At 35.9% G+C, this 13,436-nt stretch overlaps 1 protein-coding gene across 4 annotated transcripts in view; it reads left to right on the top strand.

Annotated features, from left to right (window-relative positions):
* The window catches only part of POT1 (protection of telomeres 1), a 60,357-nt gene extending 47,411 nt beyond the window's left edge, over positions 1-12,946 (top strand). For all 4 annotated transcript variants that reach the window (XM_041405516.1, XM_041405515.1, XM_041405514.1 and 1 more), the window contains 7 exons: positions 297-453; positions 1,715-1,920; positions 3,179-3,314; positions 5,851-5,945; positions 7,752-7,843; positions 9,980-10,085; positions 11,113-12,946. In XM_041405516.1, the coding sequence (XP_041261450.1) occupies positions 297-453; positions 1,715-1,920; positions 3,179-3,314; positions 5,851-5,945; positions 7,752-7,843; positions 9,980-10,085; positions 11,113-11,225 (905 nt within the window). In that variant the 3' untranslated portion in view covers positions 11,226-12,946. The remainder of the gene's footprint in view (positions 1-296; positions 454-1,714; positions 1,921-3,178; positions 3,315-5,850; positions 5,946-7,751; positions 7,844-9,979; positions 10,086-11,112) is intronic.
* The last annotated feature ends 490 nt before the right edge of the window (positions 12,947-13,436 follow it).

Here is a 13,436-nt window from a genome sequence, read left to right on the forward strand (position 1 = left end):
TTTTTTGTTGTTTAAAGGAATAGAGCATGTTTGTGTATTCTAGTTTCATTTGGTTTTTGTACATGTTGTGTTTCTGTACCCTGAAGTACACCATGCTCCCACAGCTTGATGTGATTTATCTTACTGTCTGTAATAACAAGTTCTGTTGATAAAACTAAGCCTGCAGCTGGGACGCAGAGAAAAGTTGGAAATTGGGAGAAGTGCATACCTGCAATTGCCATTTCCGGTATTACAAATATTATGGTGATTAATAGTATGCGTGTTGCTTTTTCATCTCTCTGTGTATTGTTTTGCAGTATTAACAGATCATCAGGATTTGAGTAACACAGAACTGAAAACCATAACAAACAGCACAGCTCCTCAACAATATCGCATTAGAGCAAAGCTGAGAACTTACAAACCCCAAAAGCTCCATCAGTCTGTTAAACTACATTGTTCCAAATGCAACTCTTTGTAAGTGTTTTGCACAGTATAAGTAACTAGGAATTTCTCTGTATGTTTTGGGATGCCTAGATTTTCAGTGTGTTTTCAAATTCTTTTGTGTAAGATAAGCTGAATGAAATTTATATCATTTTGTGCAAAGATTTGAAACTCACTGATAATAAGTAGGAAATTTTAAAATCATCAGATGAGTTCCATTTACAGAATCCGTTGAGTGCTTTCAAAACAAAAATTTTTCTTTCTTTGCAAATTCAGCAGTACAGTTTTTTCCATACTATAGCTGTATAGAAGTATCTTAAGTGTTTCTTTATTGGAGTTTTAAAATAGGATATGCAAAAAGGTGTAATAGTGTCCAAATAAATTAATAAAATATCTTTGACAAAAGTGCGTCTTCCAGACAAGGCATCTTTTCTGGATCCAAAAATATCAGGGAACTCACACAACTTCAGGCCATTCCCTTGGATCCTATCACTGGTCAACACAGAGAAGAGATCAGTGCCTGCCTCTCCTCTCCCCTCAGGAGGAAGTTGTAGATTTTGATGAGGTTTCCCCTCAGTCTCCTCCAGGCTGAACAGACCAAGTGACCTCAGCTGCTCCTTATACGACTTCCCCTCAAGACATTTCACCATCTTTGTTGCCCTGCTTTGGATACTCTCAGAGACCTTTTACAACCTAATTGATTCTGTAATTTTTCTGTAATTTGGATGGCCTGAATTATTGCTTCTCTGTGTATGACAAGTGGAAGTGCATGAATGGTGCACTCCAGCAGGACAGGGTAGAAACTGTGGTCCAGAGTTGCAGATTCTCCCTTCACAGTACTTACATGAGGCTCTCCTGGTCCTGTCTTTATTTTCTTTTTTTTCCCCTCAGTTTCTACAAAGTCAAACAGACTAACACATAAAAATTGAAAAAACTACGTAAGTTTATGTAGTCTTTTCACTCTAATGATGAGGTGTCCGTTTTAAGGCCCAACTGAAATCACATAAAGCTGATAGATTTGGTTTTCCAAGGATTTTCATTTGTATGGAATATAGCCACTAGGCTGCGTCTGCTCTTAGGTAGGTTAGCATATTACTTAGCTATTTATTAACATGGAAAGTCATAACATACTATACAACTCTTAATGTTTAAACTGATAAAACAATGAGGATATTTTTCCTGTATGTTCTTTGACCCTCATGAATATATTCTAATATTTATTTGGAGTACTGTCATCCTTGTTGATAGTTTGCCTAAGGAGAAGCTGTTAGAACATACTTACTCAATTTTTTAGGCAAGAAGTTCCAGATAGAGAAGACTTTGACTGCATTTTACATGGCTCTACCAGTATTGCCCCAAACCCAGAATTACACAATACATCCTGGTATGAATCTGTAACATGGACTACACAAGAGCAGAAACAGAGGGAAATAGCCATCCATTTTGTGAAGCATGATGAAATGCTTCAACATCCTGAGGACACCTTGATAATGATAGAAGGTAAGGTAAATTGCAAATACACCAATTCGTACAGCACTGTGTCCACTCTGTGTACAAAGTAAAGATGTGTTGAAGACGTATTCAGTATGAGTAGTGATGATCATAAAGGTATCTTCACAGAAAAGAAAAACTGAACTGGAACTATAAGTTACTGTTGTGCAAACAGAATTGTAGTCTGTAAAGGTCTTATAAGCTGCTTCTGTCTATTTTTAAACTGTGCCAATATTGTTTATTGTTGATTATGCTAAAATTAACATCTGAATGGGGTTTGGTTTTTTTGCTATCTGTGCTTACTTATTTGTCAGTTCTGATTTAAAAGCTTGCCAAGTCTTCAAAACAAGCCTGTTTTTAGTATTGATGTAGAAACTTTTGAAAGGCTTCTGGTAATACAAGCCTCCAATTAAATTTGTCAGCCTCTGGATGTCAGTGTTGTTTCAGATTAATAGAGCTTCTCTCAGTGGTTTTTTTTTTTGGTTTGGTGTGGCTTTTATCAGATCTCCTCAGGAAAGAGAAATAGCCACTGACCTTTAAACAAAGCAATTTAGCAAGAATACTATTGAGGAATTTTTATATAATAAGAATAATAAATTGCATATAGCACCATTCAGAGTTTACAACAAAGCCTTCAATTGTGCTCAAGCAGTGATGTGAATAAGCAAATGTAAGTCAGGTGGTCCTTTGTGTGAGGGTCAATTACAAAACCCCTTCTGTTTTCTGCTTTCTTTTAGAATGAATTAGTTCTGATAGCTGCTTTATTTCTGACGTGTTCCCAACTGACTTCAATCTAACCTTTTCTTTCTGGGGAAAAAAAACCCCTATTTCTTCTCTGTTTTCCTAGAACAGCTGAGCAATGCAACTCAGTAAATCTATTTTCAGATATTAAAGTGTCAGCAACTAAGTATGCGTGTGTATGGATATGTGCACGTAAAAGGTCAATTTGCTTACTCTGATTTTTTTTCTAAGAAAATGGCTAGTAAAATCATAGGAGTAATTATATGAAAGTGATGTTAACTAAGTACAACCTCTTGGTTACGCTGTTAGCTATGAAGAAGATATTAAGGCATCTGCTTTGATAAATGTCCATCTTTGTTTCTTAATTGAGTCTGTTGTTGAATAAAAGTGAGAAGGTATTGGACTCTTTTTTGAGTTTTTGGTAGTGGATATCAATTATTATTGAAGGCTCTGAAACCAGCTGAGTAGTTGCTCAATTTATTTCTGACTACTGTTTAAGAAATCATGTTTTTTTGTCTTTTAATAGGTGGAACACTAAAAGAAATCTGGAAACTTACAAAAAGATTCAAGTGTGTTATTCCTGTGAGATCCACAGAAAATGATCTTGAATTACTAGATCTTTCAGCTCCTTTTCTTCTAAAAGGGAATGTAAAATATTATGGGTAGGTTAAAAGTATTTGTTGATATTTCACTAGTTGCAGTAATAGCTAGCATTTTCTTCAGTAGTTCAGACTGCAGTGCTTGAAGGGATAATTTACCCGAAGATTCTCTGTAAAATACATAGCATAATCCACAGAACTGACATCAGGGATGTAATGCCATATCATCTGATACCTGGTATCAAAGGACTGACTGCAGTTTGGCTCTTGATCTATAACTCTTACACAGCAGTCCATTTTCAGTCTTGTCTGTGGTGCATGGGCTGGGCAGTGTGCTATGGAAATGGAAAGTACACATGGAGTGCAAAGTACCTGAATACCTCTTCTTGTCCAGATCTTCCATTTTCTGGTCTCATTTAGACTGAAGTCAAAACATAAGTTGTTTTTAAAACTGTATGCTGAGGGGTTTTACATATATATATATATATATACACACACATACATACACACAACATAACTGATAATATTTAAATAGCCTGTCAGTTTACACCTCATTCTCTCTCTTAGTGTTGGGAAAGCTTGAGGTTTGGAAGCACTAAGGGATTTTGGATAGCCTTTCCTTAGCATTTGTAACTTACTGTGATCCACAGCACTGCACAGTGCCTTACCTGTTGGTGGATGATATTCACTGTAGAGATGACTTCAACAGGTTTCGGAATTCCAAAACTCCAAGGCTGTGGAATACAATACCCACACCTAGGTCTGGTATGTGTGATCTGCCATGCAATGCCATGTTCCTGCTCATCGAGAGCTGTCAGCAGTGTGTCTCCCCCTGAGCTGCTGAGCTCAAAAATACCAATCTCCTCCATGCAAGCTACTGAGTCCTCTCTATCAACAGTTCAGGCAGAGCACTGTGCAGTGGGGCACTATGCTGGGTCTGCAGGCAGTAAAAGCATTTCTATGCAGAAGTATTCCATGTTTCCTGTGAACCCTGAAGTCTCCCATAAGGGGCCATCCGTAAAATGAATGCAGATAATTGTTTCTCTCTGTATATATAGTTTTGACCTTTACAGATATTGCTGTCTACAGCTTTTTTTTAATAAAGGCAGTATATGGGTGCTCCTGCTGGGACAGGATCTTCACCAATACAAAGTATTTCTGCTTGTAGTTTCATAATCCGTACCCTTATACTTCCACACCTATACACAACTCACCTTCAGACGTTGCTCTTTTTGCAAATGGTTGGACTATAAAAGTAAATGGTTTGTAAGATATTTAAGAAGGAACCTCACAACTATGCTGACATTTCAGAGCTATGTTTCATGCACGTTTTTATCTGTGGCATATACTTAGCAAAGTCTAAAAAAGATTCTGTATGGTAGAATGAACTATATGTGTATGCATTTGCATGTACATTCATTTATATATAAAAATAAACACAGACACACTACATATAAAAAGCAAAATTCACAGTTAAGTTAGCTTATTGGAGTTTGAGTGGATTTTTTAAAGGAAAAAAGTGACTTGACTTTATATCACTTAAGCCGAAGTAGTTTTATTGATTTTTATGGCATGGTTTGCATATAATTCTAAAAGATAATAAATGTTTATTTCAAGCTCTAACTGTAATACACTAATATGGAAGCTGAATTTGGAACAAATTAGTTTTGTTCTCTAATTTCCTTCCTTGAGGTAAATGGGAGCAACTTTGAAAATAGTTCTTCAATATTTCCACCCACTTGCAGCATTAGCTTACTGTGTCATGTGTAAATTTTATAATAATTGCTGTAAATACACCAGGAATAAAATAGTTTGTTTTAACAACTCTTAGTTAATATTCTCAACACAGGGAAAGCCAAATTTCTCCTGTAACTCTGTAATGGGTTTAAACTATGCGACAAGTTCAGATTCATTACTGCTTTTACAAAGTGAGACGTAGTGGCATATGAACATATGTTTAGCAGTGTAGTGATCTTAGAATCATAGAATGGTTTGTGTTGAAAGGGACCTCTCATGATCATCTAATCCATCCCTCTGCCTTGGGCATAGACACCTTGCACTACACCGGGTTGCTCAGCTCCATCCGGTCTCATCTTGGACACTTTCAAGTATGGGGAATCCACAATGTTTCTGGACAGCCTGTTCCAGTGCCTCAGCTCCTTCTTTGTGAAGTGGTTTTTCTTTCTGCACAGTCTACATCTACCATCTTTCAGTTTAAAAATACAGGCCCTGATTAAAAGTCTCTCTCTTTCTCATAAGCTCCTTTTGTATATGGAGAGGCCACAGTAGGGTCTCCCCAGAGCAATCTGTTTTCCAGGCTGAACAATCCCAGCTCTCTCCGTCTTGATGTACAGTTTGATTCCTGTCTAATCACTGAAGTAGTCTTTTCCATATTCATTTCTCCTCATGGATAGTCCAAAAACAGCATTAAGGGTTTTGTTGTGCTCTAAACCTGGTGTGTCTTTTCAAGCAGCAATAGAAATACTTCTGCACTTCCACTGTGAAAGAAAATCAGAGTTTGGGTTTTTTCTGTGCAGAACACTTCTAGTACAAATACGTCAGTGTTTGGTTAGTCTCAATATCATGTTTTAAATGCTAGGTGCAAGCAGTGTTCAACTCCAAAGCCTATGAAGAATCTAAGTTCCATTGCAGCAGAACAGCAACCATCATGGGAACCAGCTGAAATAGCACAAGGTTAGCTAATGTGATACTGTCCTGAAATACTTTTGTGTCTTGATTCTGAAGTGTTGATGTGAAACAGTTTGATTTGCAGTTCTGTGTTGCAGTTTTGTACAGAAAGCATGTAATTATGGCCTTGCTGAAAATGGTGCTGTAAAATTCATTCACCTTTTACCAGTTGAAATAACATAGTTACTTTTGGAAAGTAACTATTCCAGTATCATTTAAAAGATTTTATATGTTGACTAGTTTCTTTTACCATTGGTATCAGTAGTAACACTTATGGCAGTGCAGATGTCAAGAATTTTATATTGTAGATCTTACCTTTAAACTGTACATACTTGCAGAAGTTATTCTTGCTTTTCCTTTTGTAGATACTGTTTTTCTGACCTGAACTAAAGACAGTCTTATTTAATGACTCATGCAAGTTAGACTTTTATCTTCTGTAAACTTCATGTTCCAGAGAGTCTGCAAGAAATAATACTCAAATGAAAGGAATTATTCCACAACAGTGATGTGTATTCTGTGCTTCATGTGTTCCTTGTGTTACTATATGCAGTCAGCATGTTAAAATGATGGAAATGGAGTTTAAAACTTTACAACGCATTAAGGAAAAAGAATATTTGCATGTTTATCAATTCATGTTCTAGCATATTAAGTTATATCTGTCATATCTAGCAGTATATCAGTTTGGTAAACACTTTCTAAAAGAAGAAAACTGTTAGAGCAATACAGTGGTTTTCTTAAATAAACTTTTATAATTGTATTCTTTTAAATAATTGTAAGGTAATATTTAACTGGCAATGCTTGAGATTTAATTCTCAAAATGAAAACAATATTAATTAATGCTTGTAGTAATTACATATCCTCTGAACAGAGAGAGACATAGTTCTCCCAGGATTTTAGAAGTGGTGGGAAACTTAGAGGAAAGAATTCAAACAATTATTATCTCTCTTTCTGTAACCATTGTTTGTAGATATAGTTCTCCAGAGTGTGCTATTCATGGTTCACCAATAGTGTTGAGAGAAGATTCCTAAAGGCCAGTCAGGTCGTAGGACCACCATTCTATCAGAACTCTTGATTTGTAACAGTAAAGTGTCTTTTCATGCCTTCTGATGATGGAGTCTCTATATCACCTTTGGCTGTCTCTGATATCCCTTGGGTGATAAATGCTTCCTGACAGTTACACTATTTTATGTATCTTTTTCTTCTATCAGCTGTATTTTGAGCCTGAATTATAAACCTGCAAGTCTATCAGATGAATTAAACATAAAATGACTTCCAGTTTAAGTGGGTGTACCCAGAAGAGACTGACGCAGAGCAAGAATATTTTAAGGACTGCTAGCAAAGTTTTTTCTGAACAAGCCTGGTAGCTTTTACTACATCATATCAAGTAAACGTTTTCCTCAGAAGATAGTTTTCAGGTGGCATTCTTATTTCCACTGAATTAAGAGCACCTCTCCTTTAATCTCCCATGGATACAAGAACACGGGAGAGGAGGATCCTACTAAGATCAGATCTAAGATCTAAGCAAATATTATGTTTTTTGTTCACTAGCATAGGAATAAGTACTTAAAAATCTTAGTGTTTTTATAGGCTCATCTATTAAAATGTTTCTAGGAAAACTGTAATGTGGTCTCAAGGGATAAATTACATTTTGCTGTCATACATCAGAGCCTCTGTGTTTTGGTCTGTTAATTTATACTTCTAATGACAGTATTCAAAGTCAGTTGCTATTAAAAGTGGGATATTGTCAGCTCGAGTTGATATAGTTTGCATTGCATATTCTCTCAGAGAAATACAAATTTTTCTTTCCTTCAGTTTTAGGTATTGAACTGCTCCAGTATGTTTTTATTATGAAGTTTACACTGGTTGATGAAACAGGATCACTAAATGCTTACCTTTTTGATCATGTAAGTAAATCTAGGTAAAGGTAGACTCTATAGATGATGTGAGTTCAGATTGTATTTGTTTTTAAATGGCAAATGTATGTGCACAAATATTCATTCTATGTTACCTGCAGTGTTTTGTGGGAATAATTACAATATTATAAGTTAATTCTGTACAGAGTATAGAATATTAAAGCATAAAGAAAAAACTGAAGCTTGAAGATAGATTGTTTTGTATTTCCATAAACTTTTATATATTTCTGTGGCTAAATTTCTCTTTTATTGGCAAGGTTAAATTATGCAGCCTGAATGCTGTGTGAATGATAGGAATGTTTCAGGATTTATGCAGCTAACTTCTGCATCAGTTTAAAGTCTCGTTACCTCTTTTTTTAACTCTCAATAGAATCTCTCCATTCAGTAACGCTTGATTTTTTTGTTTCACATGATCATGAGGTAAGGATGCCCTCTTTCCCTAGGCAGCTACCTCTGTACAGATATTTATCTTGGATTTCAGCAGCAGTTTGTTCAATTGCTTTACTAACCTTAGAATTAACCTATCTTCAGTTTTCTCTGAAGCAACTTAAGACCATTCCTGCTACCTGAGACACTGAAGACTGGATGGTTTTCCTGTCGTGGCAATGTGGGTGTGACAAAATGGGGTGGAAAAAGAATTTAGTGGGACTTTTTTCTGCACAGTAGTGTTTAATGTGTATATATCTGCACATTTTCCACCATTATATTGAATTACTTTGAGTGGGACTTTAAAGAGAATACTCTACCTTGTTTAATTTTAATACTGTAAGTAAGAATAATATCAGGAAAAAATGTGTTCTTTCTTAAAATACATGATGTTTTAGCAGCAAAAGAGATCAAAGACTACAATCCCCATTTCAGCCAGTCATCTTTTCCTTCTACTGCCCTTTTTCCTTTTTATAGAAAGAAAAACAAAGATTTACTGCAAAATAAAGTTGGGGGAAAAGATTTAAACCATCTCTTGATGCAGAAGTCAAAAAATTTTTACTTCAGGGTGGTTCACTTTCTTAGCAGATAGTGCTCTGTCCTACAGTTTAGCTGCAGGAAAATACCCACAGTTTCTTCTTAAGTGCCAGCTGCTCGCATTTCTGCTGCTGGTACTTCAAAGACAAGCCAAGAGTTTCCAAGCCTAAACTGCAGTCCTTCAGCACCACCTGAGAAGGAGCTGGGCTGCTTTGAAGTGCAGCTTTACATTACTTCCAGTTGCACTTCCATAAGAACACAGTGCTTTTCTTTCCTCCCCTCCTTACAGGAAAAGTCAGTGAAGGAAAAAAATGAAAAAGTTTTATAGTCAGAAGAAGACTGAAGAGAGAGAAGAGAAGAGAAAGTGATCAGTGTCATTTTTGCTGCTGGATTATCCACTAACTTCTGATCATTGCCATTAAACATGTCATACAAAGATTATACAGAGGCAGATTATTCTGTATTTATTTCTTTTAACAATAATGAGAAATTACTACCAAAAATCGTAGCTCACTATGAGAAGTTATAAGATGATGAGCCTTTAGAGATCCAAAATCAGGTAACAAACTTGGAAAGAATAAACTTGGAGATTCTTCAGTCATGCTAAATGTATGTAGTTTAATAATACACAGAAAATGTTTATTTAACATTTTAATGTTCCATTTATTATTTTCTGTCTCCATTCAGAAGTGTACCCCAAAGTATAAGCCTTTTCTCCATAGTTTCTAAAACTACCAGCAAATGAAACTCGCACTAAGAGAATGTCACAAATATAAAGCCAGGTTGCTGTGCCCCTTGTTTTCAAGTGATTTTGTTCCTCTCAAGATGTGAGGGACTGTTGAGAGGCACTGGCCATCCTCTCTGGCCCTAATATTGTCTGATATTGTCTGGTTGTGGAGGTTCATGAGGAATGTCTGGCAGTTATGTGTAGAGACTTATGTATATGTGCTTTCTGGGTGGCTGTAGTCCCTGAATACTCAGGGGTAGTGAAAAAAAGAGTGTTAATTTTTTCAGACAGCTTGGGGTTTTTTCTGTATCCAAACAAGTTTTTGAAACAATACTATTCTTCTGTTGTGTTACCTGATTTTAAATTCATAAAAGAACATGCAATCAAGGTTCTGGCTAATGATTTTTAACACCTCATATTCTTCTGTTCTCTTTCAGGAGAAGTTTTTCCAAATTCCTGCCTCTGAAATCTTAACTAATAATTTTCTTCAGCAAAAGATGCAGATGACCATGAATGCACTCTGTCCTCCAGGAAGAAAATTAGGTCAGTTTGCTGTTATTTTAAAAGGGGGGTGGGAAAGGAAGCAGTCTTTCAATCTGCTACTGCATATGAAAAGTCTTAGAATTCAGCTTAGGCACAGGCAAAACTCAATACTGAAAAATGCTGGAGCCTGAAAGCAGGGTTCGTGTTAATTTGTTCTGAAGCATGTCTTTCATATTAACTCTACCTTTGAGAAGGAAAATAAATGGTCTATTAAATTCTCTTGTAGCATGCAGTGGTGTGTGAATACAGTCATGCCTGTGCAGCCACTAACATGCCATCTGTATTCATATGGAAGTTAACCAGAACACCCTCACACTGAATGTCACAGCACGTTAGGGAAAACAGGAAGGAAATTCCGTGAATGGCACACGCTTTGGGTGATGTCCTACTTTTGATTGCACATGCTGACTTAGAGCATCCCTTGCCATGGGAAATGTCCATGGAAATGGAGCAGTGCTTAATCCAAATCCATTTTCAGAGATTTTTGTGCAGTGTATGTGTTGTGGCAGAAAGTAGCTCTGCCTAAATTACATGTGTCCAAGGTGGATGAATGTGTGATGCAGCTCCAACCTCCAGAGCATACTCCAAGTACATGTCTGTCTGTGACCACTGCAATCACCCTGGAGTCTTTGCCATACTTTAAAAACATCGTCCTGTAATAAAGATTGTAAAGGATTTTCCCTTTGAGACCAGTGAAATTTCTCATTGAGACATGTGGAGATGAAATGTTATTATTGGAAAGTCTTTAAATATATGTATTTTATACTGTGGTACAACTACTGTGTCCAAGTGTTCTGTGGAGTGCTGGTGCAGGGAGGTCATGTCTTGGAAGACTGTCACTGAACACCATTTCAGATCTTGTGGGAAACTTAATAGATACCAATTGGAATTTCAAAGTTCACAATTTTTCTTCGTATTAACTATTGTATACATTTAGATATCCTAGTTAATGTCTTGCTCAAGTTATACTTGCCTCCTATAAAAATTGGAAATGAATATTGAACAGTAATTTGGATTTTGTTCGTAGGTGACTTGCCGTGGCTGGAATGCTTCATCAAGTCCTATAATGCCAGAGACACAATGAAAAATCAAGTTTATTACCAAATTTTTGACACCACAGTTGCTGAAGATGTTGTATAGTCATGTGTTGCTAATTAGAAGTAATCCAGTAAGAATCAGTTTCTGTGGGGGGCTGGGATTAGAGACTGTATTAAAAAAAAATTACCTTTTTCTTAGGAATTCAACTTGTTTTTATGATTTTTTTAGTTTATGTATGAATGGGAATGGGAATTATACTTTGATATGTTTGCTGTTTTCCTGGCACGCGACTTTGTGATCTAAGGGCAAGTGGAGGTGCTCAGCTTTTCACTGGAAGCTGCTTGGCTGAGGTTGATGGAAGCAATCTACTTTCCATCTACCCTTCAAAAATGCAGTGGTGAGGTTACTCTACATTCTTGAATTTTACTCAGTAAAATGTAGTCAGGATGATGCTGTGTGTTCATTTTTGTATTAAATTACATCAACAAAGGCAAAGATAAAGAGCTCTTTAGTAAACTCAGAATACTTTGTGCAAGCCAATATTACTATTCTCAGCTTGACAGGGAGGTTGCTTTTTAGGGATTTCTTTGATTTTATACTGATATGCACATTTAGACAAGCTCCTCCTGTTAGTAACTGCTACATGTGCCTGTTACTGTAGATTCTGATGGGGTTGTGAACATGACCATGTGGAGATTTTCAGTAAAATTAAAGTCAATCATGAAAGTAAGGTAGTGTAAAATTGTAAAATGGATATTGATATTTGGTAGATGCTAATGATTCTGGGGTGGCCTTGTTGGGTACCGAAGGTGTTAGCATGTTTGTTAGCTGGGTCTGTATTTTCAAAGGCTTGATCTGCCTTTTCCATCTTACATAATCAGACTGTGTGCCTAAATTTGGAGATACAGAACTGATCTGTTGCTATCATGGATTGAAAATTCTGCTGGACTAGAAAACTATGTGGTTGTTTTACTTTGCATTCAGAAGTCTCTAGGACAAGTTCAGGACATGTTTCTCTAACGATAATTAATGTAGAAATCCCTGTCAAATCAAATGCTTTCCATCAGAGAAAAATTACTTAGTATTTACAGCAGCTGTTTTTAAAGAAGTTCAGAAGCAAGATGCAATATTTGTAAGTAGATTATTATTTTGATAGTAGATGACATTTTTTTTCATTTTTGGGGGCTCTTTAATAGATTATGCAATTTGTCTTAAAATTTCATCATATATCCTCTGGTAAATTTCTTGTATTGTAAAAATTACACTGGGTTTATATGTCATAAGCCAAGATACTGTTCTTTATTGATCTGTGTATAAGACAACAAATATTAAAAGTGGTGAGTGCACATTTCCTTTAAAAATTTCTAAAAAATAAAAATATTTTTGAATTGGACTTGCAGTTTATCAGAGTCTACTGACTTAAGAATGTTTTCTTGAATTTTTCCATAAATGCATCAACAAAAAATTATTACAACAAATTAATATTATAAAACTTTAGACACTGGCCATACCCAAATGTTTCCACAAGTTAGGAGTTAAATTGAAGGGAATTTTCTTTGCCTTTATTTTATATAGGGTATGAAAATGTGGATTTCGTTTTTTAGATTTTTTGTGAACAACTCTGAAAGATATTGATATTGTACATTTTTCTTAACAAGTCTTTGTAAAGTAATAAATAAAAAGATGTTTTGAACTTCAGTGTGAAATAAATCAATTTCACCGCATGCCTTGTCTGAGATCCCTGCCTAAAGACTCTACATATGCATGACATTATTTTTTACTATTGAATATTGTGTTAAAATGTTTAATAAAGATTCCTCCAATTAATGAGGTTTTCCTTGTATTTGACTTTTATTCCAATTTCATAACTGTGAAAACTTTGTCATCAGTAGCCTTTATCCAACATAATGCTCCAAATGAATATATAGTTTGTTGGATTAAAATGTACATGTTTCTGTTTCTAAATATAATGCGTAGAAAAAAATCAACAACTATATATTTGTTCATGCTAAGGATCACTGTATAGGAAGGAATTACTGGACAGACATTTAAAAATGGCTTAAGGAGCAGTGGAAGTCACTGAGGTGGGCCTTGGACCTTAGTTACCTGTCCTGGTCAGTGCTGAGAGCTGTGAGTGTCTGACTGTGCGTGGAATCCTGAGATTGTTGTGTCCTGAACGTGCAGCACCTGCAGCCTCTGGTTGCTGAAGGATGAGCATCTTGGGCAGCAATGACTTTTAGCCATTATTTACAATTTTCTTAATTACAAATAGAAATCTTATTTCCTTTGGTGAGTTTCTTCAACAGGTGTGTA

This window comes from Onychostruthus taczanowskii, unplaced genomic scaffold (genome assembly GCF_017590055.1).
Source record: "Onychostruthus taczanowskii isolate IOZ18803 unplaced genomic scaffold, ASM1759005v1 scaffold23, whole genome shotgun sequence".
Taxonomy (NCBI): Eukaryota; Metazoa; Chordata; class Aves; order Passeriformes; family Passeridae; genus Onychostruthus; species Onychostruthus taczanowskii.